This window comes from Bacillus rossius, chromosome 14, assembly GCF_032445375.1.
Source record: "Bacillus rossius redtenbacheri isolate Brsri chromosome 14, Brsri_v3, whole genome shotgun sequence".
Taxonomy (NCBI): Eukaryota; Metazoa; Arthropoda; class Insecta; order Phasmatodea; family Bacillidae; genus Bacillus; species Bacillus rossius.
Window position 1 is genome coordinate 10,481,029 of NC_086341.1, and position 26,274 is coordinate 10,507,302.

Genomic DNA, 26,274 nt, shown 5'->3' on the forward strand with positions numbered 1-26,274 from the left:
AGAACACATACAATGCACTAATAAAAACTTATAACCTTACTTATTAAAGTAAATATTACAATTTAACTATGACTTGTGTCTATATGTGCTTATCGATAAATTTGTTTTTATTAAAATGGCAACGTTCGTTCGAGCAGAAGGAATCTGCGTGTCCGGCGGTTCGCTTAAATGAAGTTTACTCGTATGTTTGGTTCGTATGTTGTGAGAAGTATTAAAATGTGTAAATATAAACATCGGCACGGAAATATTGCGTACAGTACCACAGCAAATCCAAGCTCAGCTAATTATTGCTTGAATACTGTGAGGTTTGTAAAATTATAACCTCAAAATGTTTCCAGCTGTCAAAAAAAATTAATTTTAATGATAGTAGGTGAACTGTCATATAAGATCCTTTCTGTGCATAACTGACAAGGATAAACTGTGCCGTTACACGCTGCTATCGCAATATTCAGATATTCAGGGATGGATCTCAACTTTCCTTCACCTAGGGCAGAAACTATGATTTACCCCCCCCCCCCCCCCTCAATTTTACTAACAGCAATAAACGTACCAGCCACACGGTTATTGGGTTTGATGTCTGCTCTTCACATAAGCTACCACTATACTGTCTCGCCTGAGCCTGTGCCCTTCCCTCTCCTTGCCTTTACGAGGGTAGCAGCTTCTGCTCACTCCCTCACTTGCATTCCTTCATTCTCCACGGTCTCTACTCAAGGATTCCACGCAAACTCACTACAAGCTGAGTAATAAAGATCTCCATGATTGTTAGCGATATATTAGTAGATATGGTCTAATTTTTTTCCTCACTTTTTGCAGTCTACAAAAAAATTTGTTGTACCCTGTAACCCGGTGCCCAGGGTAGACTGCCTCCCCTGGCTCCCCGTCCCTTTCCAGATGCGTCTCTGGCCCAGGTGTTTCCAAACATTTTAACCTAAGGGCGATGCTGACCACTAAGTCCCAAGGTCTCAGACCTAGCTAAGCTCATCATACCAATGGATTGTAAAACTAGGCTGGATTGTTGGTGCTTGCGGGCCTTTGTTTACCTGTGGGCCATAGCTTGGAGACCCCTGCTATAAATGACGGTAAGGACATCATGTTATTGCACTATCGGTATTGCTAGAAATGGAAATGGATTCAGCTTAACATCTCGTCGCATCAAGGCCTTAAGAGACGAAAGGAATTGAGATGCTAATATAGCATTGCTGGAATGAATGGGTGGGGGAAGCAAGAGTACCAGAGAAAACCCATCAGCCATAGCAATGTGCATCACGTTTCTCACTTATGAAAAACGTGAGTTCAATTGTGCCAGGAATGGAACCAGAATCACCTTTGTGAAGGAGGTTAGTGACGTTACCAGACCACTGCAGCCCCAGGTGTTGCAAGAACTTGCAGTTTTTTCTGAATTTGTTTCCAGGCAGTTCGACTACGAGAACTTTATATGCACTTTGTTACTCCCGAGCAACTATCGGACCTCAGCGTTTGCGATCCGTGCCTTCAACATCGAGGTGGCTAGAGTCCAGGACAGTGTCAGCGACAGTCAAATTGGGCAGATGAGGATGAAGTTTTGGGAGGACACCATCGAGAAAATATACGCGGACAGTAATGTTCCCCAGCATCCCGTTGCGGCGGAACTATACAGCGTAAGTGCTCGTCCAGCAGTTAGGTAATGATCATTAATTTATACTTACAGAGACAGAGAGAGACACTAAGACAACAAACATAACAACTAAAAGGAAATTGTAGAGTAGAAGAAATAGAGGTACAAACAACAAACAGCATCAGTAGAGAGAACACGTGTGAATACATAAAACTGTGAGCACACATGTGTTTAAAAAAATCGGCCTTCCAACAATATATGGTAAGGAAAGTAACATTAAAATAAAAATTAAAAGCTAAATTTTGTTATTAGATATCCAAGGTAGTTTTGACAAAGTGAAATTAATGGAGTAAAAAATTATACATCAACATGGAAGTGATCTAAATACATATGAAGTTGTAATGATCCACAAAAACGCACTAATGTAGTTGTAGCATTGACCAGTAGTGTTCCCCGCAGAGCATACACGGGTGAGCAACGTAACGTGCGTAGTTCACATACGTGTTGTGGAAGGCATCGTCTCCAAAGGTTTGTGTTTGAACACCTGCTGTAAAAGCTGGTAACCATTATTTCATTTTTAAGATCTTTCATTAATTCCACTTCAACATTTACCATCTTCCATAAAAAAAAATATCCAGATTCTATGGCTGGCAATTATGCCTAAAGTTTTGCATGTTGATCACGGAATACAAATGCAAATTTAGATTGGTATAGCTTCACTAGTGAACCGTTTTAAAATGTTTACTCATACAAATGTTACAATGCTGTTGAGTAGTCAGATCACACATATCCTATCGAGTGAAAGCCAGGTCAAACCAGGAATTTTGGCAAGTGGGAAACGTGGCTGACATGGAGATTTCTTCGGTTCCCTCTACCAATGCATTTTATCTCTAATGACCTAGGTAATTAGTTCAGCAACTTATTTTCACACGTAAATGTACAAGCGGCTGCCACTATTCTGCGTGCGCATTGCAGACGCGCAGTGTTGTTTCGTACGTCAAGAAGGTGCCGCAAACTAGAATTCAGATGGTGTGCTCTAGTAAGGCATTAACTTTACTCCCCACGTTTTGAATCAGACATCATTTGATTCTGCACAATCTGATTTTTTCAAATGGATTTTGGCGTATGTTGCTAAGGGACACATAGTGACACTAGTGACGTTTTTTAAACAGCAATTATCATGTGTATTTTTTGTAGCCAGAGAGATGTTCATTACAACTTGCTTTAAATTTCATTGAAGTTTATGTTAATTTTTCTTGGGCATTTCCGTTTAAGCTATGGTAATGTTCGATGATCCGGCACAGCCGTCGTCGTAATCCGCCATGTTGTACAGCCGTTACTGAAAAAAAGGTTTGGCCGTCACCGGCGTAGCCTGAATCATGGAAGTGTGTGTCGTAGCACATCGACCGAGAGACGAGTGTGTGAAATCCAATTTGGCTGATTCCAGGCGTCCAAGAGGCACAAACTGACCAAGAGGTTCCTGAAGCGCCTGATCTCGGTGAGAGCAGCGCAGCTGTCGTCTCCCACCTTCCCGGATCTCGACGCGGCCGAGCTGTACGCCGAGGCGTCCGTCTCGTCCGTCTACTACCTCTTGCTCGAGTCCGCAGGTCGGTGGCGGCATCTGCCCTTCACTTGTAATAGTATAAGGAATAAAATATATCAATGGCAGATCTGGTCAATTACTTTCAAAATTCTATTTTTTTCAGCATTTTAAAAATTGTCTGCTTTAATGTTAACAGCGCGATAATGGTCTGCCATTGTTATTCTCTGATAGTAATAGTAATATATTTTCAAATTTGAAAGCGGCAGACGTGGTCAAATGGATTTAAAATTCACCAAATATTGATACCTGTCTTACCTGAGCGCCCGTCGCGTCCACCGCTTTAGGCTCAGTGAGTCCCCACCTCATGTATGGTAGGTATAAGGGCTTCTATGTACAAAAACTCAAGTCTGGTCAAATACATATAGGTAGCCGCCCACGGGCTCTTAGACTATTGTACAGCAAGCGTGCATTTAAGTGGATGTTTCTCATTGCCAAACTCGAGTAAACAAACAATAATAAATAGAGACAAGATTTTTTTTTTGTCCCATTTCATTTTTGAAACAGAGGATTTTGGTGTTTTATGTTTTTATTTTTATAATAGCTGTTTTGTAAAATTTATATTCTGCATTTTTCGTTTAAGAGATTCATTGAGACGCACAATTAATAAATTTTTCTGATCCATAAATTTTGATACAATTTTTGGTCCTGGAAATAAGCTTGAATATCAATCATTATTATATTACCTTTTTTTATTACCTATTTTAATAAAATGTTACCTTTTTTTATTATTTTAGTAAGATAATCGCATGGGCGTTAAAAACCAAAATTGTCCTTATTTCAACTATACGTCCTGCAATCTTTACCTGATGTGTAAATCCCTGGCAGCTTTGGGTACCTCAGCTAGTTTGTAATATAACTTTTTTTTTACTGTAATGTAATAATGATAAATTTACTATTGTAGTGTTTTACTACCAAATAAAGGCCTCTGTGTGGTAAAACATTGATTCTTTTTTCTTTTTTTTTTATGTAGTTTCTCTTTTGCCGTTATCATATGTAACTGTACCATGGGCGTCGCAAGGATATATTTTTTGGGGGGGACTGCAATTGATTTAGTTGTTGAGGAGTATCCATCCCCTGTAAAAAAAGCGGGGGTCTGAAGGTGCAAAAAGGTGGTTTTTAGACATTTTTCTTTCCTAAATATTCTTATTATAGTTGGTTGCAAACTATAATTTATTTTTTATAAAAAATATTTTCGGAGAACAAATTTGAAAAAACACAGTGCTCACATCACCACGATTGGACTAAATGTTCCATGCGCAACATATGAGTTATATCAACAGAAATCATATTTTTAATATAACTACGAAACTAAATATATTATTGGAGGGGATGAAATTGAAGACTTTCATATTGGGGGGGGGGGGGTGTAGTGTCCCCCCCCCCCTCCCGGTTGCGATGCCCATGACTGCACGATGGAACATTGGAACGCGAGGCACACGGTGGGTGTGTTCGCAGGCCTGCAGAGCGTCCGCGCCGACCACGCGGCCAGCCACCTGGGCAAGGCGCAGGGCCTCGCCAACCTGGTGCGCGGGACGCCGCGCCAGGCCGCCCGCCGCGCGGTGGGCCTCCCACGGGACGTGCTCGCCAGGCACGGCGTCCCCCACGAGGCAGTGTTCCGGGCTCGCTCATCCCGGGCCCTGCGGGACGCCGTGCTGGAGGTCGCGCACCGCGCCAAGCAGCACCTCGATAAGGTCGGGCTTTCGCGCCAACAGGGGCACGGCCCTAAAATGTACGGTAGCTAGAGAAGATGGGTCGATTCCATATTTTATCGATTCCGATTCCGATTTCAAAAATGCTTCGATTCCAGGTTCGATTCCGATTCCATACAAAAAAATTGCCATGTACCTAATCATTAAAGAACTTAAAGGAAAAATACAATATACCATGATTCCAAACAAACTTCTATTTCAATAGTAGCTATTAATTTTTTTTTTTAGACCAATTGTTTTGAACCGATACGCTAATAAACGGGATATGCAGAATCACAATAAAAATTCACAGATGTGTTAATTCTTAAAATTCAAGATTTCATAAGAATTTTCCTTGCAAACATAATTGTCAAAATTATTATATTTATTTTATATAAACTTTTTATGGATCGTAAAAAAAAAGTTATAAAGGAAGAACTAACATCATGAGAAAATAATATTTAAATTTATTGAAATGATTTTGATCACTGATACATGCTTATTTTCGTTTTCCTCTTTTATTTTCATTTCGTGAAATTCAAGTTCCAAAAAAAATAAAATAAAATAATCAAGCACAACTCATGCTAAAATCATATTTGAGGCTGTAAAAAAAAAAAATTTAAAGGTACGTATGTAACTCTTTTGAAATAATTTTGTATGCTTTTCTTTCTCTTATAGTACTTTTACATTTAAAAAATCTGATACACGTTACTAATGAATCAGTCTACAAAAAAAAATTGTCAGAATGTGACAATTTATTCTTAATAGCAGTTCAAAGGTGGTAATTTTATTTTTTTTCAGTCCCAATACACTTGCGCCCATACTACCAAAAAGTAAAGTTGCAAGTCGGTGGGTACTACTGTCTAGTTCTCACTTAAAATTGGTTTCCTAGTGATGTACATATTTATTTACGTAAGTTTTACTAACTTGAATGGATACATATATAAAAAATAGTCCGTGGTAAAACACTGCACTCAAGTTCAAGAGCACCTAGGCCAGAACCTGATGCGGAAAGGGTCCTTACTGTACGCCAGGCCTATACAAAATCTCTGAAAGTTTGAGCCAGGCACAACATTTATGAGCTAGCGATAAAAAAAAAAAAGTACTTCCGAGTAGTTTTACTCTGAATAAATTAAAAAATTAAAGTACTAAATTGTACCTTTGTAGCATCTTGGTACGAAAAACATTAATTAGAGTTAACTTATTGCAATTTAAATACAACCCCAGTCATTTCATACAAGATTTTGTAACGAAAAAAATTTGCTGATGATTTCAAAGTAACTCTATAGTTGTATACTAGTACCACGGCAGAAGTTAGTCGCTAGCAAGAGAAAGTTATGCTGGCGCAAGGATTTGTAGAGTCCTGCTGTATGCCACGATAGATTCTCGAACGGTGTTGTTGAGTTTATCCGTCCCTAATGCCCTCTACGTCAACGAGACACCAAACAGAAACGAGGGAGAAGTGAACGGGGGTTATTTTGGCACAGGAGCTGAGGGCTGCGTGTTGTTCCAGGCACGGTCGCTCGGCAAGCAAGTGCCCAAGGAGGGGCGTTGCTTGCTGCTCCCCGCCGTGGCTGTCGGCTCGTACCTCGACCGGCTGCAGGCGGCCGACTTCGACGTGTTCCACCCGCGGCTGCGGCAACGAGACTCGCTCCTGCCCCTCCGCCTCTACTGGAGGAAGCTGTTCTCCGAGTACTAGTCCACGCTCGGCTCCGTAACCGCGTACGGGGGTACGTTCATCTCTGGAGGAGGCTTCAAAGACCAGGCACAGCGTTGTCACACCACTTTCCGGACTTCTTTGCTGGAGTATCAATATGGTACCATCACATAGAGTCTTGAACCAGGGGACACGAGATCCGGTGGCCGATGTGAACTTTACTTACGAGCCTGAAAAAATGGTTTCTTGTCCATCTTGCACATGTGATTCGTGGAAATGGGTATGAAAGGCTATACTGACCAGTTTCATCTCTTTTAAAACTGTCTATAAACCTCTACTCCCATTGAAGGTTTTCATTTGAAAGTAAGTCCTTGGGGGTACGACAACCTACTGTACCTACGGAAACTGCTGAACTGTCTCATCGTAGGGCGCGGCGGAAGGGGAACTGATGGTGCCCTTTGGTTGTGGTGTGGGCATGCAACAAAATATTGAAATCAACAAAAGAAGTTGCAGAGTTTCTGTATTTATTTTAATTGTTCACCCCAATTATATATCATATCAAAAACATCAGGAATGTATTATTTACAAAAGCAATAATTCAGCCAAAAAAAAAAGTTAGTATATGTATTTATATTTATGTACCTTTTCAACGCATACATTGTTTTATTTTTTTTGTTCGAAGTTAGAGTCATGGCCATGGGAGATGTGTTACTTTTTATTGCTAATTTTTGTTCACAGGTAATCCAACCTGAGGTCCTGAGTTCGTGCAACACATTAACATCTGCGTCTACGATTAGGCTCTAGGGACTCGTAGAGAGGTGTGTTACTTTTTATTGCTAATTTTTGTTCACAGGTAATCCAACCTGAGGTCCTGAGTTCGTGCAACACATTAACATCTGCGTCTACGATTAGGCTCTAGGGACTCGTAGACTGGTGCCGATGAAGATGGCACCAGTTGAGATAATCGTACTGAAAAACTAGACTTGAACAAGTGCTTTGTCTGACATTTAGTGTAGTGTGATCATTAATGACGATTAATGAAGTGTTACTTCCTGGATGGCAGCTTTTTAAAAAAAAAAAAAAAAAATGTTGCCCGCATTTATCATTTATCTGTATTCCTCACATTTCTATTTTATAAAGATGGGACAAGACTCAAATCTTGAGCCGAGCCAAGTTGAGTTTATTGTTCTTGACTGAGCAAGACTCAACAGAATTTTATTCAACTCAATACACTAGACACATGAAACAAACATAAAATCGTGTACTGCTATTAAGCAATTGTTTTTACAGTGAAATGATGATTAATGTCCACACTAGTTACATTTTTCTGCCAACTATGCATACGGTACGGCATATTTTACACAGTCCAGAAAATGTGTGTGCCGCTATTTGCATATCTAATCTATGCCATTTTGGAATGAAATACTAACAGTACATCAGAGATTTGTAACACAGCAAACAATTTTCTACTTCAGTGTCAATCCATAGTATCAATGGTCAGCACGAACGTAGCAAACCACTGTTGTATCTTCATATCTTTGATTGTCTAATCAAAATGTCATACCGCTTTTTGCGCTTCTACACGACACACTTAAGCTATTTGCATCTAATTGATGCTATTTTTTAAATACACAATGTGATGTTTAAAAATGCCTAAGTAGTGTCATATTTGAAGTGGAATAAATTGTAGTTAACCAGAAGATGGTGGAAGAAAATGGAAAATTAAAACTTGAGTTAAATTTTTTTTGTTTACTTTTTATTTTGGTAATTTTATAGTTACAGCATGATTTTTATAACTCGTCTATGAATGGTGTTAGAAAACCTTGATTCAGTTATTTAAATAGTTACATTACATATTCTGGGAATATAAACGTACTTAAGTGTTATGCATGTTAGGTTACGTCAGATATATACACATTTAATACGCCTACGTACATAATATGCAATACAGAATTCATGCCGCCAACACAATCTGCATAGCACTTAAGAATATAGTTTTTCCCAAGAAATTTGCATATTAAATTGAATTTTTCATCAAAACATATAATCTTTATGGTTGAGAATGTTGAACATGTACTTAATGCATTTTGATTTGGGGACAGGAATGTATCAGAATTATCTAATTAAAAACAAACCATTTTCCAGAAAACGATGAAAGGTTGTAGAATTGTGATCAGCCTTTATGTTACATACATACATACTATAGAACAGGACAAGAAACATGTTGACTTTCTTCGTATGTTACAGTTAATATTTTATTTCTAAATAAAAATGGTTTCAACATACATTCTACTTTCTACCGTAACAAGTTTTATTTACAAATCAGTACACATTTAAGTCCAAAGTTATTGAGTAAAACAATAAATTCAGTATTATTAAAATAGTACCCAATGCTTTCAATAACAACCCAATGGCACCTAATTTTTTTTTTTATAATTCATTTTACTTTTTAGATTAAAAAAAAATGTAATGATAATGAGCTGTTTTTACTCACAAGACTCCTAAATTACATATGTAATGTTCAATCAATACTATAGTTTTAGATTGTAAGGTTCTTTATTTTTGTTTGAAGGAAAAATTCCCCAGGTTTCTTTCACCGTCCATTCTGACTTGTGTAGGAACGACGCTCTTCCAGTCGGGAAGTTCGCGAGACGCAAGGCCGGCATCACTACGCACTCGGGTGATGGTGCTAACCAAGGTTTCGTCTCCGGCACAACCGTCCCGGCAGCAGGGAAGCAAATCAATAAAACCACCACACCCTTCTTGTCACTGTTCCGGCTGCGCTATGTTCAAGTTGAACACTCTTGCGGTGTGGTCATCTGACGCGGTGACGACAATCCTGCCATCCCTGAAAGAAAAAAAAAATACAACTATAATTAGATATCTTGGCTGCACTGTATCCAAATACTTATGTCTAGGTTCTCAATTATTCACAGACACTTTCAAAGTCCTTGATAATTACATTCCTGATCTCAACGAATAAAATCCTTTATGAAAAGACCTGGTTCAAAGCTATTAAACTACTCTTGCTAAATTTTTCACATATACCTTTTCATCGCTAACGATAAGGTGATTGAATGAACCCGTAATAGTGGTCACTAATTCACGGACACTAATTATTTACTTCAATTAGGAGAAGAGAAAGTGGAATGTTACTGCAAAATATGAATTCATTAACATACATAGTACAAATAAATATAGTTTAAAATGAATGACTGCATAAATGCCTACGTGATTAATTACTGTGAGGCCTGTGCAAATATTTGAATATTTGGATGTGAATACAAATAATAAACTATTTGTATTCAATTCAACCTCGAATACTTACACTTAAAAATAACGAATATTCGTAGACCAGCAGCACGGAGCTTATTACTTACGCCGAGCAAACAAAGTCCAGGATGCAATCCCTGTGGCCCATCAACTCGTCCAGCGCTTCCCCGTTCACTGTGCTGTACATGTGGACGCAGCCCTGCAGCGAAGCCGTCAGGAAAATAGGGCTGTTCTTCAAGCAAACTATCTTCACGGTTCCGGAACTCTGCTCCACTCTGTAGCGCGAGGCCTTTAAAAAAAATTATTTTTTTTTATTGCAACCATTAGATATCATGTTAAATATTTAACATTTAGTTGTCGATGGTAACAAAATCCTTGCTACAAACAGAATCATATTTGTATAGTGGACCCTCATTATCGAGTTTTTTCCCCCCCGACAGTCTATGGTTCGGCCCATTCTGAATTCAGACAGCAATCAAGCTGCTCCTGTTCAAATTTTTGACGTGAAATGTCTTTGAAATCACACAGAAACATATGGGTAACAGAACAGAAATTTGTACTGTGATGAAAAGTTCTACATCGTCATGCCTTAATAATTCCCTATGTTTCGCACTGAAACTGTTACCAGATAACGTGTAAGTCAAAAACGATAGCCGGACGTCCAATGACGCCGGTAACAGATGAACCACTGAATCTTTGCTGGTGGCCACCAGGATCGCTTGAGTTAATGGCAGCAAAATGGCGCCATATTTGAATTTTTGAAGCGTCCAACACTTTGGATTAGTTGATATAAATCTAGGGTAAGCACTATTTACAAATCCAACACCCTAACTATTAGTCTTAGAGACGAAAATGCGGTGACATTTACAGTATATGGTCAGCTGCTGATACGACATCGAGTTTGTGTCGCTGGCGGGTTGGCGGGGAAGGAGAATGGTGCAGATTGGTCAGAATCGGCAATCTCCTTTCTATTCAGTATATGGTAGATGAGATAGTGCAGCGATTAGTGTGTTTGTGTATAGAGTTTATGTAGAGTGATGGAATAAGCCAAAAATAATGTATTTAAGATAATATTTGTAAAAATATAAAGTAAGCCTATAAAAAGTATTAAAATACAATATGTTAGCCTCAGCCTGAGCAAGAGCCAGTCGAAAAAATACTGTATTTACTAGCAGAAGGGTCGTCCCTACTGGAATGAATCTCATCCACAATTAAAGATTCAACTACTTGGAATGTTATAAGTGTAAGAAACAACTATTCCTTTCGTAACACTTACAGGAAGTGGGGAAAAAAATTGAAAGAAACTGGTCTATTACCATGGACATCATCAAAGTACACCGGAACTGTTATTCTATGAACAAAATTTGAACACTTTAGTTACCCAACTAACAGAGAGCCCAACAAAACAACCTTAATGAAGGTCCCATTGACAAGAAAGTTATAAAATGATAACTAGAGACAAGATTTTATGGTTTTATTTTCAGGCCAATTTTTTTCGGTGTTATTGGTTTGAAATCTGTTTATCAAAACATATATGTCACTTAAATGTTTCACAATGCTAATTTCTCCAAACAGTCTCATTTTAACTGATACATGATGCACTATTACAGTAGACTGATTTGTAATAAGCATGTCTAACTTATCGGAACAAATAAAATTAATCTGTTTGTGTTTGAAAAACGTACGAATGTCGTAATGTAATGATGAGTAATTAATAAAAAATTCAAGACTAAAGAGAAGTAAACTATTTACAATTTTTTTTTGCATAAAATATGGTACAAACTTCATGCTAAATAAAATCCTTTCATTTAATTTAATATTCAAAAGATTATATATTTGATATTTGCCATTATAAGTAAGTTTTGACTGAAAATGCTTGATTTTTCATGATTTTAATTGCTTTTCAGTGCTTTGTGGTGCATTAACTTCAATTTCGGTGTTGCATGATGTGTTGAAATGCTTTTCAGTGTTGCTATGGTTCTATCGCAACTCACCAGGTAATCTTGTCTCAAGCGCGAGCGCATTCACCACTCCACGAAACCAGCACGAGACGAACCTGCTTGGAGACATCCCAGCCGACTATGTTGCCCATCAGGTCGGCGGTTATCGCCAGCCGCAAGCTGAGGTCGTGGTTGAACTCCACCGCCTCCAGCGAGGTCTCCACCTCGGAGTCGACATCATCACCAGGGACAGCTCCTTGGGGACCGAGCGACGATATCACCTGGCGCACGAATAAGCCCCTCATGTTGCATCTCACTTCAAGTTTCAAAACATTCACATAAACCAGGCACATTAAATTAGTGTTTTTTTCAGATCTGGGATGGGTTAGTCACAAAAAAAAAAATTCTATGTGGTAAAAATACGAAATGAACAATGCAACATGTAACATGTAATGAAATTTTAATTTAGGTGTGCATAAACTTGAAAAGCAAGCATAAAAATACACATTCAGCATCCAAAAGTGTAAGTATTTGGTATTTTTAAATTTTCAAATATTCACCATGGCCTTCGAACGGTGCTTTCAATAAAAATTTTCCAACATGTCACGGAATCATTATTAATACAACATATGAGTTCGTCTAAAATCTGTAGGAACGTGCTGATTTCCACGTTAGAAGACTAAAAAAATATTCTGAGATAATTCACACTTATAGTTAATGCGTGACGGTAAACTTCAAGTCATGCACCGCGAAAACAAACCACAAATAAGCAAAAGGCTGCTAGAAATAGATATTTCACCATTTCCGCCGGCGTTAACCGTTTCGGTCCGAACTTTCTCGTGACTACAGTCAAACCTCTCTGAAACGACCCCTCACGGTTCCCAGGAATAGGGTCGTAATAGATGTTTTCCGAAATTTTCAGTCCATTTCACCCCCCCCCCCTTTTTTTTTTCACAAACCGCTACTCGCCAAGAAACCAGCCGTACAATGGCAGGATGCTGTCACTCACAATGCTAGACGGCTTTTCTTTAAACCCACGTCAACCTTCATGACAAGTCCGTTGCCCTGAAAATGTGTCAAAAGACAGTTTCATTTTCACTGGTTAGTTTTACATGCACGTTTCCTGCTTGCCGTAGTTAAATGCACTAGAACCCCGACGTCACGAACACCCCGGATTTAACGAAGCAGTGATTTTACGGACACATTCTCGGGGAACCGTCAAAAAAAAATTGGACATTTTGACCAAAATGGAAACTTATTATCTGTCCGATTTCCTTCTTGATTTTCGGCAATTTTTTCCACGGTTCCTCGAAATCGGGGATGTAACAGAGAGGTTGTCGCAACAAAAAGGTTCTACTGTATCGTGGTTCGGCCGCGGACTCCTACGAGCCCCGGGGGGACACTTCTCGCGGGGAGGCAAGTACCTGGCCGGTCTGGGCGTTGATCAGCACCAGCGTCTCCCCGCAGCACGCCGCCAGCAGCGAGTTGCTGTCGTGGCAGCTGACGCTCCTGACGGCGCCGCCCAGGCCGGTGGGGACCTCGTGCACCACCGACATGGTCCTCAGGTCCAGGATCCGGACCACGCCGTCGTCGTAGCCGACCGCCGCGCGCCTGCCTGCCGGGGCAACCACGGGGAGACACCATTACTTATCTTTTTATCTTACTTGAGCTCAACATCCCATCAACGGCAACTTCATATGCATGCCTGCCGGGCGAGCACAGGAAGATACCATTATCTTTTCTTTAAATCGTAAGAGGCCACTCCAGTGTTCCAGGGGCACAACCCAACCCGCGTTAACCCTCACAAGACTCAATGCTATCTTAATTTCGCTTATAACCAATTACCTAATATAGATCTCGAAATGATGCTTTGCTTGATATGTAACGACAACGATGCTCTTATCAAAGCCCCCTTTCTTCGAAAACGTGCATAAATTATGGTTCAAACCTAGACAATACACTTATGCATATCAGTAAAGATTAGTATGAAACCATAATTTATGCACGTTTTTTAAAGAAAGGGGCTTTGATAAGAGCATCGTTGTCTTACATATAAATCAAGCATAATTTCTAGATATATATTAGTTAATTAGTTATAAGCAAAATGAAAATAGCATTGAATCTTATGAGGTTAACGCAGGTTGCGTAGTGCCCCTGAAACACTGGAGTGGCCTCTTAATTGTGCTCAAAATCTCACCAATGGCAACATCATAACAGACAATGACTACGGGCATGGGCGTCTCTGGCACATAAAGTTTGGGGGAGACATAAAAGAAATTTATTTATTTAAATGCTAGTACCTCCATCAGTTAAGTATAAAAATAAAATGTCTGTTCATTATCAAAGTATGCTTTGTATGTAATTTTTTATTTGACACCTGATCTACTTCTATATGTCATCGCTGTAAATACATATATTTTATAAACATGAAAATAGTATAAATGAAACTACTGGATGTACTTAAAAATATTGAGAGACGCCCGTGACTACGAGCAATATTTAATAGTGAATGTGGTAACACCAAAATGATAACTAGGGGCAAGATTTAAAGGTGGCTGTGATAACATTAAAATATTTAAAATACAAGACATTTCTATTTTATTCTTTAACATTCAAAATTTAATGAATGTTAGTTTTTTAGTATTTATTTAGTAACAAAGAATTAAGACCTAGTGTAATGTAAAAATTATTTTTTTCCTCCAATTAATAATACACATATTCTTACCTTACCTCATACCTTAGTTTCTGATTTTTATTTTAACACATACGTAAATGTTTACATTTTTTTTTTCCTCCAAGCAAATATGTCTTATACCTCCATTAAAATAACATTTTTTAAGAAAAAAGACAAGTTAAGCAATGCCTTGACTACTTTTATGTTAAGTACTACGCTATCCTTAATAACATAAAAATAATTTTAAAAATAAAATTGGCAACACCCACATCTTACATTTCAAAATGGAAACTGAACTATAATCAAACACACAAAGCTATTGGGACGTGAATCGTTCATGGCCTGTGATTTCGAGAAACCATAAAAAAAACTGTCTTCAGGATGGTCGGATCGTGATACGATCCCGAGTACTCTGGAGCACAATTCCAATGCCTTACTACTATTGTGCTACCTTTTACAAGTTTACCACTTGAACTAGGTGCAAAAATATAACACTACAAAATAAAAAACATAATAAAAAGGTAAAGTGCAATAAAAAGTGTAGGATTTTGAAATTTAATCAAAAACAAAAAAAAAAAATTGTTTTAATATTTCAATTTTATCATACGTAGTCACATAACCCAAGATTGACAGTTGAAGTCAAGCCTTTAAAGGGGCCTGCCTAGCCATGGGTTTATTTGTGTAATGAAGCTGGACGTTAAGTGCGACGCTCGCTGGTGCTTCTAGTGCGGTATCGCCACTAAGCGCAAGGCTGTGGACTGGCACACAGTCTTCTCGTCATGCCTAGGGCAACTAACGAAATCTGAGCAGTAACCCTAACATTAGACGGCGATCCCTCGAGTGCTTTCAAGAATCTGTACAGGATGTTCCACCCCTAAAAACTACTCTGAAAACACAGGTTTTAGACCATTTTCATAAAAAAGACATTTTAAAAAACGAAATCCAGAAACGGAACCACCCAGCCGCGCCCTCGCCGTATTCTTTGAAAGCTTTTCGGCCGACAGGCAGCACCGGGGTATCCCGAGCTGTGCCCGCGGGCGGCGAGCGGTCTCACCGTCCGGCATGAAGAGGCCGGCGTTGGTCTCGACGCCGTGGCTGGCGTGCACCTTGCACTCCCCGCCGGGCACCTTCCACATGTACACCTCCCCCGCCTTGACCGCCGCCATCAGCACGTTGCTGCCCGGGTGCCACTTCATCCACTGCACACACACGACCCCCTTCAGCTGCCGTCACACTCCTCCCGACTTCCTCAATGCTCCCGACTGTGACGGCAAGTACAGCCAAACACCATCACATGATATTGGCACTTTTAAGTAACGAGGTTGGTACTAACCAAACTATTGAAATCAAAATAGGTGAATAGTAACTTTCAATATGTAACTCCTTTAAATTTATAAATAATTTTCTCAGTTACTACATGTATAAAAATTCATTATATTACATACAATATGCTGTAAGAAAACTTTCAAATAATGATACACATTATCAGAAGTATTTTTTTTTTTAAGTTCTAATAAAATACAATAATTGGATAGGTTCATCTGTCGTTCAGAAAAAAATTCCTTTTTGTGCTGTGCTACTCTTAACAGAAATTCACCAAAGCAGAATGCACGAATAACTCAGAAATTACCTACAAGACAACACACCATTATTTCGTTTACTGTATACTTTATAAGCTATTTCCCCATTCCTAAAGTGAACTAGGAGATATTGTTTCTTACCATTTTGTTATATTTCTATTCGTTCTTTAATTCATGTAACTGTTTCTCCAGAGGACAAAAAACAACTCTGTGTTACATAATACCAGAGACGACGGGACAATCGTACATTGCATGCAGGAGAATCTTAAAAGGTATACTATTCTTGCTATGCCATATACGACACACACCACAACTAAGCACAATCCATACCTGCTGCAAAAATTATTTTAAGTTCAATTTACACCTTTTTAAAGACAAAATTGGTCTGAAAACAAAATCATAAAAGCTTGTCTCTAATTATACTAGCTAACCAGGGCCGGCGAACACATTAGACGAGTCAGGAGACATCTTGTTTTACTCAAATTTATTAAAACATCAACCACAATATTGCCTTCCAAATCCATTTTCGTCCTGTTTTTTTTTTAATTTCGAAGTTATTTATTTGAAATTTGGTACATTTACATAAATATGTTCTTCTGTTTTTTTAAAAAACAAGATTTTTTTCCCTTATCTAGTAATTTGAGTTCACAGAGTTACGGGAGGGGTGGTCGAATGTGATACCGGGTTGCACCGGCCCTGGAGTTAACAGGACCAGATTTGTTGTTGGTTGACAGCGTGAGCGAGAAAGCCCCTTCCACCGATCAGCGCAGGCGACAAGGGGTCGGAGGGGCTCACCGTCAGTTCCTCGACCGTGGTGCTCCAGGCGAGGGCCTTGGTCGACAGCTTCCACACCTGGACGAGGCCCCCCATGTCGGCGCAGGCCACGTAGCTGCCGTCGTGGTTGAACGAGGCGAAGGTCACCGAGTCCTGAGGCGAGACACACACGCACGTACTCGGCACATCCACCCAGAGTGATTTCCCCCCGTGGTCAGAGGCAACATTAGTACGCGTACGAATAGCGATAAAAACCGAAACAGTGAATCTGAGGTCAATATATCGCACTGTCAAAATAATAGAGCCATATCTCAAAAAAAATGTGAAATTGAGTAAAGATCGCCAATGGAAACAAACATCTGCCAATCTTACCAATGTAATGAGGCCATACCTGAATTTTGAAAAAATAACGGTCAAAACACGATGTTGCGATGGACGCAAGTCTGATATTTAACCATGTTATTGCAATAATATAGCCTCTTGTTTAATTGTGTTAAAAGTTTGTACTTTCGACATGTGGACATATTACTTTGACAGTACGATATAGCTACACACAGAAATGGAAGCCGATGCATCACGTAACACTGAAATGCAAGATTAAACAAAATGCAGCGAAATTCAACTTAATAATCTCATCTTCTGTATTGTTTTAAATCATAAAATATTATATGCAAAGTAAAAAAAAAATATTTAGTTCATCCGCACAGTGTGAGCAAGTGTGTAGTCAATATTGGGTTTATTCTGACATTCAATTACATCATATAATCTGATCAAGCATACCACCATTGTCAGGGGAAAAAAAAAGATAGTTAAAAATAGAAAAATGATAGAAAGCACAGAAGTTTTCATGCAAAAAATTGACAATTAAGAAAAAAGTAATAAATACAAACAAATTAATTTCAGAGCCAGTAATAAAAAAGAAAACTGACTCACAGCAAAAAAGAATAAAGAAAGGTTACTTTGTAAGTTTTTGTAATATACACAAAACAGCATCATTGATAACAAAACATGGGGTAAAACACTTCAATATGCAATAATTATAAATAATGAATTAATTGTGACACTAAAAAACACTAAACATTCACTTTCCCAATAGCTGGGGGAGAAACTATAAATGGATGAATTACGCAGGTTTGCCATCTTTTCAAGATTACTGAGACTTCCATGCAGATGCAGCACCATGGTCATGCATTTCCATTCATTCGACTTCTGTTCCATTCACGAAATTGAAGAGAACCGTCTTAGTTTTCAGTTGGCCCAGTGGCATTATTTGTCGGGGTAATCATTTTCCAGCTTTTCTTCAATGCGGATTCTTTCCAACTCTTCATGATATATGCTTTTGACAATGTTTAGTTCATTTTCTAGGCCCTCAAGCAAATGTTTGAACAGTCTTTGCTAGTCTACATTAGACTAGCAAAATATCAGATTGGTCCCTGAAAAAAGGTGCCTCGGTCCACTGGCACGAAGTTTAACTAAGTAGAGTACACCAGCCTAACAAAGTGTAAATCACCCTTTTGCAAACCAAATTGTATAGAAAATAGGGATGGGGCGAATCCTGATTTCCTCGAATCCGAATCCTAACTCGAATCCTCGACTGGAATTGCCGAATCTCGAACCCAAACCCGAATCTTTTAATAGATGATGTCCACATATCTAATGTAAGTGAGATGTATTCTGCTTGCACTAGAAGTCCCTTGACTTTATCACATGTAGTTTGGTACATTTCTGGTATAAGTGTATATAAAGACAACAATTTTTTCTTGAGAAATTTCAGTTTTAGTACAGATTAGCGGTTAGGATTTTTTCTATAAATAAGCTAGAGGTCTGCGAGCCTAAGAATTTTACTTCGAGCCGAGCTCGAGCTTTTGTGGTACAGTTACACTTTTGGGAAATTATTTTTATCTTAAACTTAATATCATGTTTGAATAAAGTATTAAAATGAAGTGGGCTTATTAATTTTGGGTAACTATTTACAGGGTGTGTTTACATTTTGCACTGCTAGAATAAAAATAACATTTTTTTTCATTGAATCTTACCTGTTTCCATTGGTTCATTAGTAACTGATATCATCCAACTAACATAACCAAGTATATGTTTGTGTAAATGTAACATATCTTTGTAAAAATTTCACCCTTGTCAATTTTTCTGGAGTCCTTACTGAGCTTCAACAAACTTAGCACCAAAAATCATGTTGTTTGAAAAGTACATTCACATTTTTTCAACATTTCCACTTTTCAGCACAATAATTCTGAGAGAGATTGTCACAGAGTATTAAATTTTGTTCTTTAATCTATCATTCAGAACAATAATTTGTTCTGCACGTTCAGGTGTTAAATTAGCTCTACGATTGGAGATAGTGTTTCCAGCAAAAGAGAAGCGTCTCTCGCTGGCAACCTGCTTGGCTGCAATGCTTTAGTAAAATTGCTTAACCTCAAAATTAGTGTCATAAATATCTGTAACTGGTCATTAAAGTTAAAACAATTGAAAGTAATAAAAATAAAAACATTTTACTTCATTCAATTTACACTTGCAAAAAAAACATACACACAATAAACCTACATGGAAATTAAAGTCTTTTTCAATATCCTGAAGTCTGAAATATGTTTACTCATGTCATTAAATGTAGAGCTGTATTGAAGAAGCCGATTTTGCCAATATTTAGTTGAATCGGCATTTCTGCCGACTTCCGATAAAGTACGCTCGTTAATTTTCGGCCGATATTACTGAAAAACGAAAGAGACTGCCATAACCTAAAAATCCACGAGTACCATTTTCACTTTTCGTAGTAGTACTGCATTCTTTCAGATCGCATTATTTCTTAGCAACATGTGCGAACCGTACATATCAAAGTTTAACATCCTTTTTTTTTTAACAATGTTCTTTAATTTAATATGTCATAAATAAATAATACATTACTATCACGGTAAATATACATCTCAGTTGTTACGATAACTATAGTGCAAATATGGTAGCTATCATGCTTCTGTAGTAATTATGGTATTCTACAAAGAATCTTTAGTTCTTTTTATGGTAATTATCTTAAAATAACTATTGGGTTTGTACTGTAGTTATGGTACATCATCCATATTTCTTCGTATGTTGTTGTTCATTTGTCTTTTCTTCATATTTACGTGTGCCATTATTTGAGACAAGAAGTTTCAGAAAAAAATTTTAACGGACATTATATCACACATTTAATGGCGTAAATGACAAGACTGCGGGCAATTTAAACGCTTTATACGGAAAAACCTACCATGCGGGACCTCGTAATCGAGTTTTACTGTATTTTTTCCCCGTAAATAGTAAAAACCGAATCCTTTGACGAATCCTATATCAGACCCGCCGAACCTTCGAATCCCTAGGATTCGGCGGATTCGGCGGATATTGAATTCGGTCGCCCCATCCCTAATAGAAAATAAAATATCCAAAAATAGTTTAAGATTATAACAACAATTGAAAAAAAAAAAAAGTGCCGAAATACCTAATTTCCGGCACATTTGAACTTCAGGTCGGGTTGGATGAAACAGAACGTTTGTCAATCGAGACTCTACGGTGTTCGAAAAAATTCTTTAAGGGGCCCGCCTCGTCAGGGGTGTATGTGTGTCCGTGAGGCGGGATGATAAGCGCGACGCTCGCCGGTGCTTCTAGCGCGGTGTCTCCTCTGGACTGGCGCGCAGTCTTCTCGTCGTGCACAGGATAACTGTGAAATTTGAGCGGAAACCATAACATTATATGGCCGAGAAATGAAGATAAAGGTGTAATGCAAGTCCATTAAGTGCTTTCAAGAATCTGTACCGGTTGTTTTACGCCTAAACATTACTCTGAAAACACGCGTTTTAGCCATTTTAACTTTTCTGAAAAACACAGTCTAAAAACTTAATCCGAAATCAAAAGTACTTTTCAGTCCTCAGCGAACTCTTAAATGCTTTTCGTGAACAAGACCCCGGCTCGGATATCTCGAGCAGTTTTGAAATCGCGTTTTTTTTTCCCCTGAAGCTCTGCGCACCGTGTGTGTGCCCGGGTGGGCGGAGCCCTTAAGCATTCGCCGACTTCCGCCGACCACAGGAGCCCGCCGAGCGCAACGAGGGAACCTGCGGGCGACTCACCTCGTGTCCCGTGCACTCCAGGACCACGTTGCCGGTCTGGACCTCCCAGACGTACGCCGTGTCGTCCGCGCCCCCCGTCACTGCCAGCAGGCTCGTCCTTGGGTCCAGGTCGCAACAGAATACAGAACCTTTTGGCATCACCACACACACGCTTCACTGAATTGAACACGAACCCTGAACACGACACACAGCACTGAGACACCTTTAAAAAAACATTTACATCGTAATGCCGCACGCACATTTTTATATATGACCGTGGCTCACTGGCATAGGGTTCATTATAGGCGAGATGTAACGAGATCGACGGAACGAATAGGTGGAGTAAAACAGAAGTAGGCCTACACATATGGAGGTAAGTGGAAAAATTTTCCAAGGAATATTTGCTGTTCAAAACATTTCCTGGGAAAACTGCAAACACATACTTTCCCCAAACATTTTTCGCTTTCTTATCAATACTAACAGAAATTACATAATAGCAACTTAGCACATGAGTTAGAAAGGATTATTTGTGTTCTATGCTTCACTCTCGGAACTTTAAAACAAGATAAAAAGTTTTACATAATAATCCTTAAAATCAAAATATGCTACAAATAAACAGCCTACATCTACCATCGAAAAATCAGTTACTTATGAAGTATTATAACACAGTTCCTTACAATTAAATGCAAACTTTAATAACACACTACAAAAATAAATAAAACATAGAAAACAAAATTATCATTTAAAATTCCCTTCTTTCTCCAGCTCACAATATTAGTAACATGAAATTCACGACAAAAGTACTCCTGTAGAATACTGAATCATTTGACATAACAAAAACCAAGTCACGAAATTTGTGCACAACATACAATAATATTTATTTCACGAAATGCCCAGGTTGTATCAAAATTCATTCATAAAAATGTGAATAATTTAATAGCCAAAAGCTTTGAAACTAATAAACAATGGAAAGTCAGGAAGTAAAAAAAAGGCATTCTAGAATTTTAAAAAAATTTTAGGATGTGCCCATCTTTTTAATACAGTAAGACTAAAATCCCTCTTAAGAAAATTCTCAAGGTACTGTACTTAAGTAATTAAGACTTACTAACAGGGTTATTATTGTAGGTCCAGTGCTAATTTTTTAAAACTTATTTTGCAGGAAATTCTCTTAAGTGGGATTCTAAAGGGAGTTTTACTGTAATTACCAAAAACTGTTTCCTAAAGCAAATACAGTTAAACCTCGTTTATCCGGACTAACTGGAACCAAAGGCAATCAAACTGGACAATCAAAAATCCAGATAATCCAGGTAATATGGGTAATAAACGAAAAAAATACTTAAATAAGTAGACTTACAGTTTACTACAGTAAAAAAAAAAAAAGTTTTGTAACAAAATTGCATTGTATAAATGCTAACATTATTTAAAAGTCCTTCAAAATATTTAAAAAAATTTTTCACATCATCTTAGCAACAAATTCATCAAATTTCTTCTGTTTCAAAAACGTACGGCATTTGAACGAAGCTCGGACACGTGTATTATCTTTTGTTTGCATAGATGTGTAGAAAACAATTGTCACTTTTATGTGAACATTAAATAAAATGTCTACAAATCTGATCCGGATCATCCATGAGTTCCGGATCAACGAGGGCCGGAGAAACGAGGTGTAGCTGTAGTACTGAAGTATTGTATTTACAAAAAAAAAAGCATTTTCTTGCTTGCGGCCTTGTTTGTTACCTTGATGTTTGGAGAACGCCAACGCAGCATCGTCTCGAATGGGCGCCGTGTCCTCTTCCTCTTCGTCAAGGTAGCTGCCGTAAGAACCAACGTCGTCCTCATCTTCCTCCTCGTCCTCCTCGTACCCAAAAATCTCTATCTCCTCCTCCTCCATGCCCATCGGGGATTCCGGGGGCGTGCTCTCGGGATACATCTGCGGACCAGAGCAGGGCCGGTACTCACGCTCTTTCTTCAAATCAAAAATAACCTTTCTTAGTTCAATGATATTTGGACATACAACCAACAAACAGAAAATATAAACATTAATATTTACCTACAACTGCAACATGCCGTCATATTAACTACGTTTATTATAAGATAATACCTCCGTTGACTATAAAGTTCTCCAAAACAAACACAGAAACCATCGGTGTGAGTAAAACAGTAAATTGCGAGGGCACCGACAACACACAGGTATCGTAATGTAAGTTGAAAGTGTGATTTCTCATAAACTACTATGCATTTATTAGAGCTGTTTCAGGGTAAGTACAAGAACGTCTCTAGTTTCCGAAACCTATATTTTTGTTATTTTTTTTTTTTTTTTACTTTGCGGAAAAGCTTTGACGTAAGCTATTTACCGTATAGGGTTTGGTCGGAGGACAATTACATAAATGGAAAAAGATCAGGGAATTCTGTTTGCGGATTTTGCTACACATACCTACTATGATTGTTTTCATCAATTTTATTTGGCAGGACTTTAATGTTGAACAGGTTATTGCATAATATTATGTTCAAATATAGGCCTCTGATGGGTGGGCAATGGACAGCATGTTTCAGGTGAAAGGTCTCGTTCGAAACGCCTATGGCGGGGTTGCTGGAAGATCTGGTGGAAGCGGTGGATGGGGAGAAACAAAACGATGCAATTTTCATCAACTTTGAAAAGGCAAAGCACAAAAGGCTAATGGAGGAGAGTTGTTGGTAAAGGATGACAGGGTAGTAAGTTGGGATAGAGGACAGAGGATGAGGGTGGGAGAAGAAAGGTGGAGTGACATCAGCAGTGCCACAGAGGAGTGTGTTGGGGTCCCTGTCGTTCACAATAACGGTGAATGATACAGGAGAGGGGATGGAGGCCAGGACGAGAGTACGTGTTTGCAGAGATGACTGCGTAGTGTATGAAGAAGTGGGGGAAGGGGTACATCTGCAATGGGAAATGATCAGGCTGGAACGATTAACAGAGGACAGAATGTCACTGAATGTTGAATAGACGAAGTTGGTTTGATTCATGAGGAAAAGGAAGGTAAGCTGGAATGGGCAGGTGATAAAGGACCTGAGGGTGACCCTGATATGGGCGATCAGGTTCAGCGAGTGGTGAGTAAGGGTAGGAGGGCGCTGGGGCTGCTTGGCAGAACCCTGCAGGGGGCAGGGAGGAAGGTAAGGGAGAAGGCATACTCCACATTGGTCAAGCCAGTGATGGAGTATGCGACTGTGGTCTGGGATACCGACCTAGTGACTGAGGTAAGAGAGCTAGAGAAGGTGCAGCGTAGTTCAGTGAGGTGGGTGATAGGTATGTGGAGGAAAAGGGAAGGGCAAGAAGGGGAAATGCATAGGCTGCCTGAAATACTTTAGGAGTTGTGGTGAGAAGTATTACAGGGGAGGAAAAGGGTAGAAAGGTTAGTCAGGCTGCTTCAGGTGATAAATGGTGAGGGGGGATGGGGACAGCTGAAAACTAGGGTACACAGAGGTGGGTATAACAGATGGAGAGAACACGGGTGGAAGCTCCAGAAAGAGAGAGACAAGCCTTCCTTGGGAGGGCAAGGAGGGATTTGAACGGACTCGATGAAGAAATTCTGGAGGTGAGAGATCCAAGGGAGGAATCCTTGCCAACGGGTGGAAGCCCAAATGTGATGAAACAATTCAATCAACTGGATAAACAATAAAGGGAACTATCACCTAAAAAGCTTATATTGATTTTTGCCAGGTCTTTACACAAACAACATAAGTGAGATCGGGTATAGCACTGCAGTATGACTCATACCAGGTTAAGAGGTTCCTGAATTAGCGGAAAAACCCCAGAGAGCAGCAAGATGGATTATGGGTATGTGAGCGTGGAGGGTAGAAAAGGAGGGAAAGACGCAGCACAGGCCTTCGGCTAGAAGGTACCTAGTGTCTTTGACGTCGACCCAAGTGTCTCCCCGGCTCCTTCAGGCCGTTATGCCTCGCCAGCGCCATCTCTTGAGTGTGTGGTGCGACGCAAGTGACGGTGACGTGTGACCTTGTGTTTCTTTACAGGATATGACTTATTATTTTATTATAAATATATTTTTGCTTTATATTTTTTGTATATTTTTATTATAATTAATTTTGTATTGAAGGGTTTTTTATTTTATAAGTTTTAATTGTTCACCGGGGGCCAAGGACGCGGCTTCCGCCTGTTACCAATCAGCGTGTTCCGCGGGCTCGCGGAGAAGGGGGGGAGACGCGGGCGCTGAGGCGCGGCAGGGGAGTGGGAGTCAGTCGTCGCCAGGACTCGGCAGACAGCGGGCACGTGAGTGTCATCGCTCCGCCCTAGCGGGAGAGAGTCGTGGACCCGGCACGAGAGGCGACGGACGTCTTGGTGACGCCGCTCCGGGACGGTTAGACAAGCGGGCGCGGTATTAGCACAGGTTCTAGACTTTGGCAGTGCGGAGACGTTTTCTCAACTTTGCAGTCGAGCTTGTTGATTTGCAGTTACGTTCGCGAGTTTTCCTTTTATAATTCGCACACGCGTGTTCTGCTTTCAATTCGGGCGAGTCGCGATTCATTTTTTCAAACTGGTCATTCGCAGTCATAGGTTCTGTGTTTTTTCATTTCTTTCTGGCCAGTGCGGAGTACAGTCAGACAGACATCCTATCACGCACGGGTCATAAGAATTATATTCCTTACCGTGGGAGTGATAGTCATCACGGGCGGGACGTCCCGTAATTTTCTTAACCAGAACAGTGCGCGGAACCGGGTTTCGACCCACCTAGAAATAGTCACAGGCGGAAACGTGGCAGCCCCATGTAAAGTGTTCGGAGTCTTGAGCATAAAGGACCATCAAACTTTATTAGAGTTGTTTTCATTTAATCTCTGGAGACTAAGTTCCTCGGCCACGCGGCCTGAACCCCCTCTCTACCGAACCCTAAGTAGCCGGCAGTACAGCAGCATTGTCAGGAACTAGTCGACCAGACCACGACATCTTAACGAGGAAATGCCACCTGGTGGATGCCAAATAGAAATAATCAATGAACACCAAAAGTTAATTATTCCGTTTTCTTTATTCCAGGGATGGCTTTAACTGCCACTACCGAGACCAACACAACACAATCCTCAATTGTGCAATAGCTTGATAAGATCAATTCTTTTATAACCTAACCCTCAAATTCGTTAAACGATAACTTTATCCTATGAGTAATATTGTCGACAGTACTTAATTTTCATCTTATCTATTTCATATAATAGCACTAGCAATATTAACAGCAAACTAATAATAAATCGTATTTTCACTTACACGTCCAATTTACTGCAACCACTTCACTGATACTTTCCCTAATTTCCAGTACTACTAATAAGTTACTGGCTCTTTAGCGCTTTGAATTTGTTTACGTCATAGGTTAAGAAAGCTTCCGGTGTATTTAGTATCTTTAAAAGATTTAGGAAAGCAGCTTTAATATT

At 39.4% G+C, this 26,274-nt stretch overlaps 2 protein-coding genes across 2 annotated transcripts; one reads left to right on the forward strand and one right to left on the reverse strand.

Annotated features, from left to right (window-relative positions):
- The first annotated feature begins 118 nt into the window (after positions 1-118).
- LOC134539129 (NADH dehydrogenase (ubiquinone) complex I, assembly factor 6) lies at positions 119-9,390 on the forward strand. Its single transcript, XM_063380877.1, has 6 exons — positions 119-305; positions 1,412-1,637; positions 3,042-3,201; positions 4,653-4,888; positions 6,399-6,615; positions 7,281-9,390. The coding sequence occupies exons 1-5, from the start codon at positions 169-171 to the stop codon at positions 6,582-6,584; spliced, it is 945 nt and encodes a 314-aa protein (XP_063236947.1). The 5' UTR covers positions 119-168; the 3' UTR covers positions 6,585-6,615; positions 7,281-9,390.
- LOC134539128 (angio-associated migratory cell protein) lies at positions 8,277-26,215 on the reverse strand. Its single transcript, XM_063380876.1, has 9 exons — positions 26,111-26,215; positions 22,603-22,795; positions 20,890-21,017; positions 16,805-16,936; positions 15,484-15,628; positions 13,180-13,370; positions 11,872-12,036; positions 9,923-10,104; positions 8,277-9,390 (listed from the first exon to the last, which is right to left on the reverse strand). The coding sequence occupies exons 2-9, from the start codon at positions 22,793-22,795 to the stop codon at positions 9,309-9,311; spliced, it is 1,218 nt and encodes a 405-aa protein (XP_063236946.1). The 5' UTR covers positions 26,111-26,215; the 3' UTR covers positions 8,277-9,308.
- Positions 26,216-26,274: the final 59 nt, after the last annotated feature.

Bases quoted from the DNA above. Each gene is read 5' to 3' on its own strand.
- LOC134539129 (XM_063380877.1), top strand. From the start codon at position 169: ATGAAGTTTACTCGTATGTTTGGTTCGTATGTTGTGAGAAGTATTAAA. The intron at 306-1,411 runs GTTTGTAAAATT...ATTTGTTTCCAG, and splicing joins TATTGCTTGAATACTGTGAG to GCAGTTCGACTACGAGAACT. The intron at 3,202-4,652 runs GTCGGTGGCGGC...GTGTGTTCGCAG, and splicing joins CCTCTTGCTCGAGTCCGCAG to GCCTGCAGAGCGTCCGCGCC.
- LOC134539128 (XM_063380876.1), bottom strand. From the start codon at position 22,795: ATGTATCCCGAGAGCACGCCCCCGGAATCCCCGATGGGCATGGAGGAG. The intron at 13,371-15,483 runs GTGAGACCGCTC...TTGCCCCGGCAG, and splicing joins CGGCCTCTTCATGCCGGACG to GCAGGCGCGCGGCGGTCGGC. The intron at 10,105-11,871 runs GTTCGTCTCGTG...TTTTTTTTAAAG, and splicing joins GCTGGGATGTCTCCAAGCAG to GCCTCGCGCTACAGAGTGGA.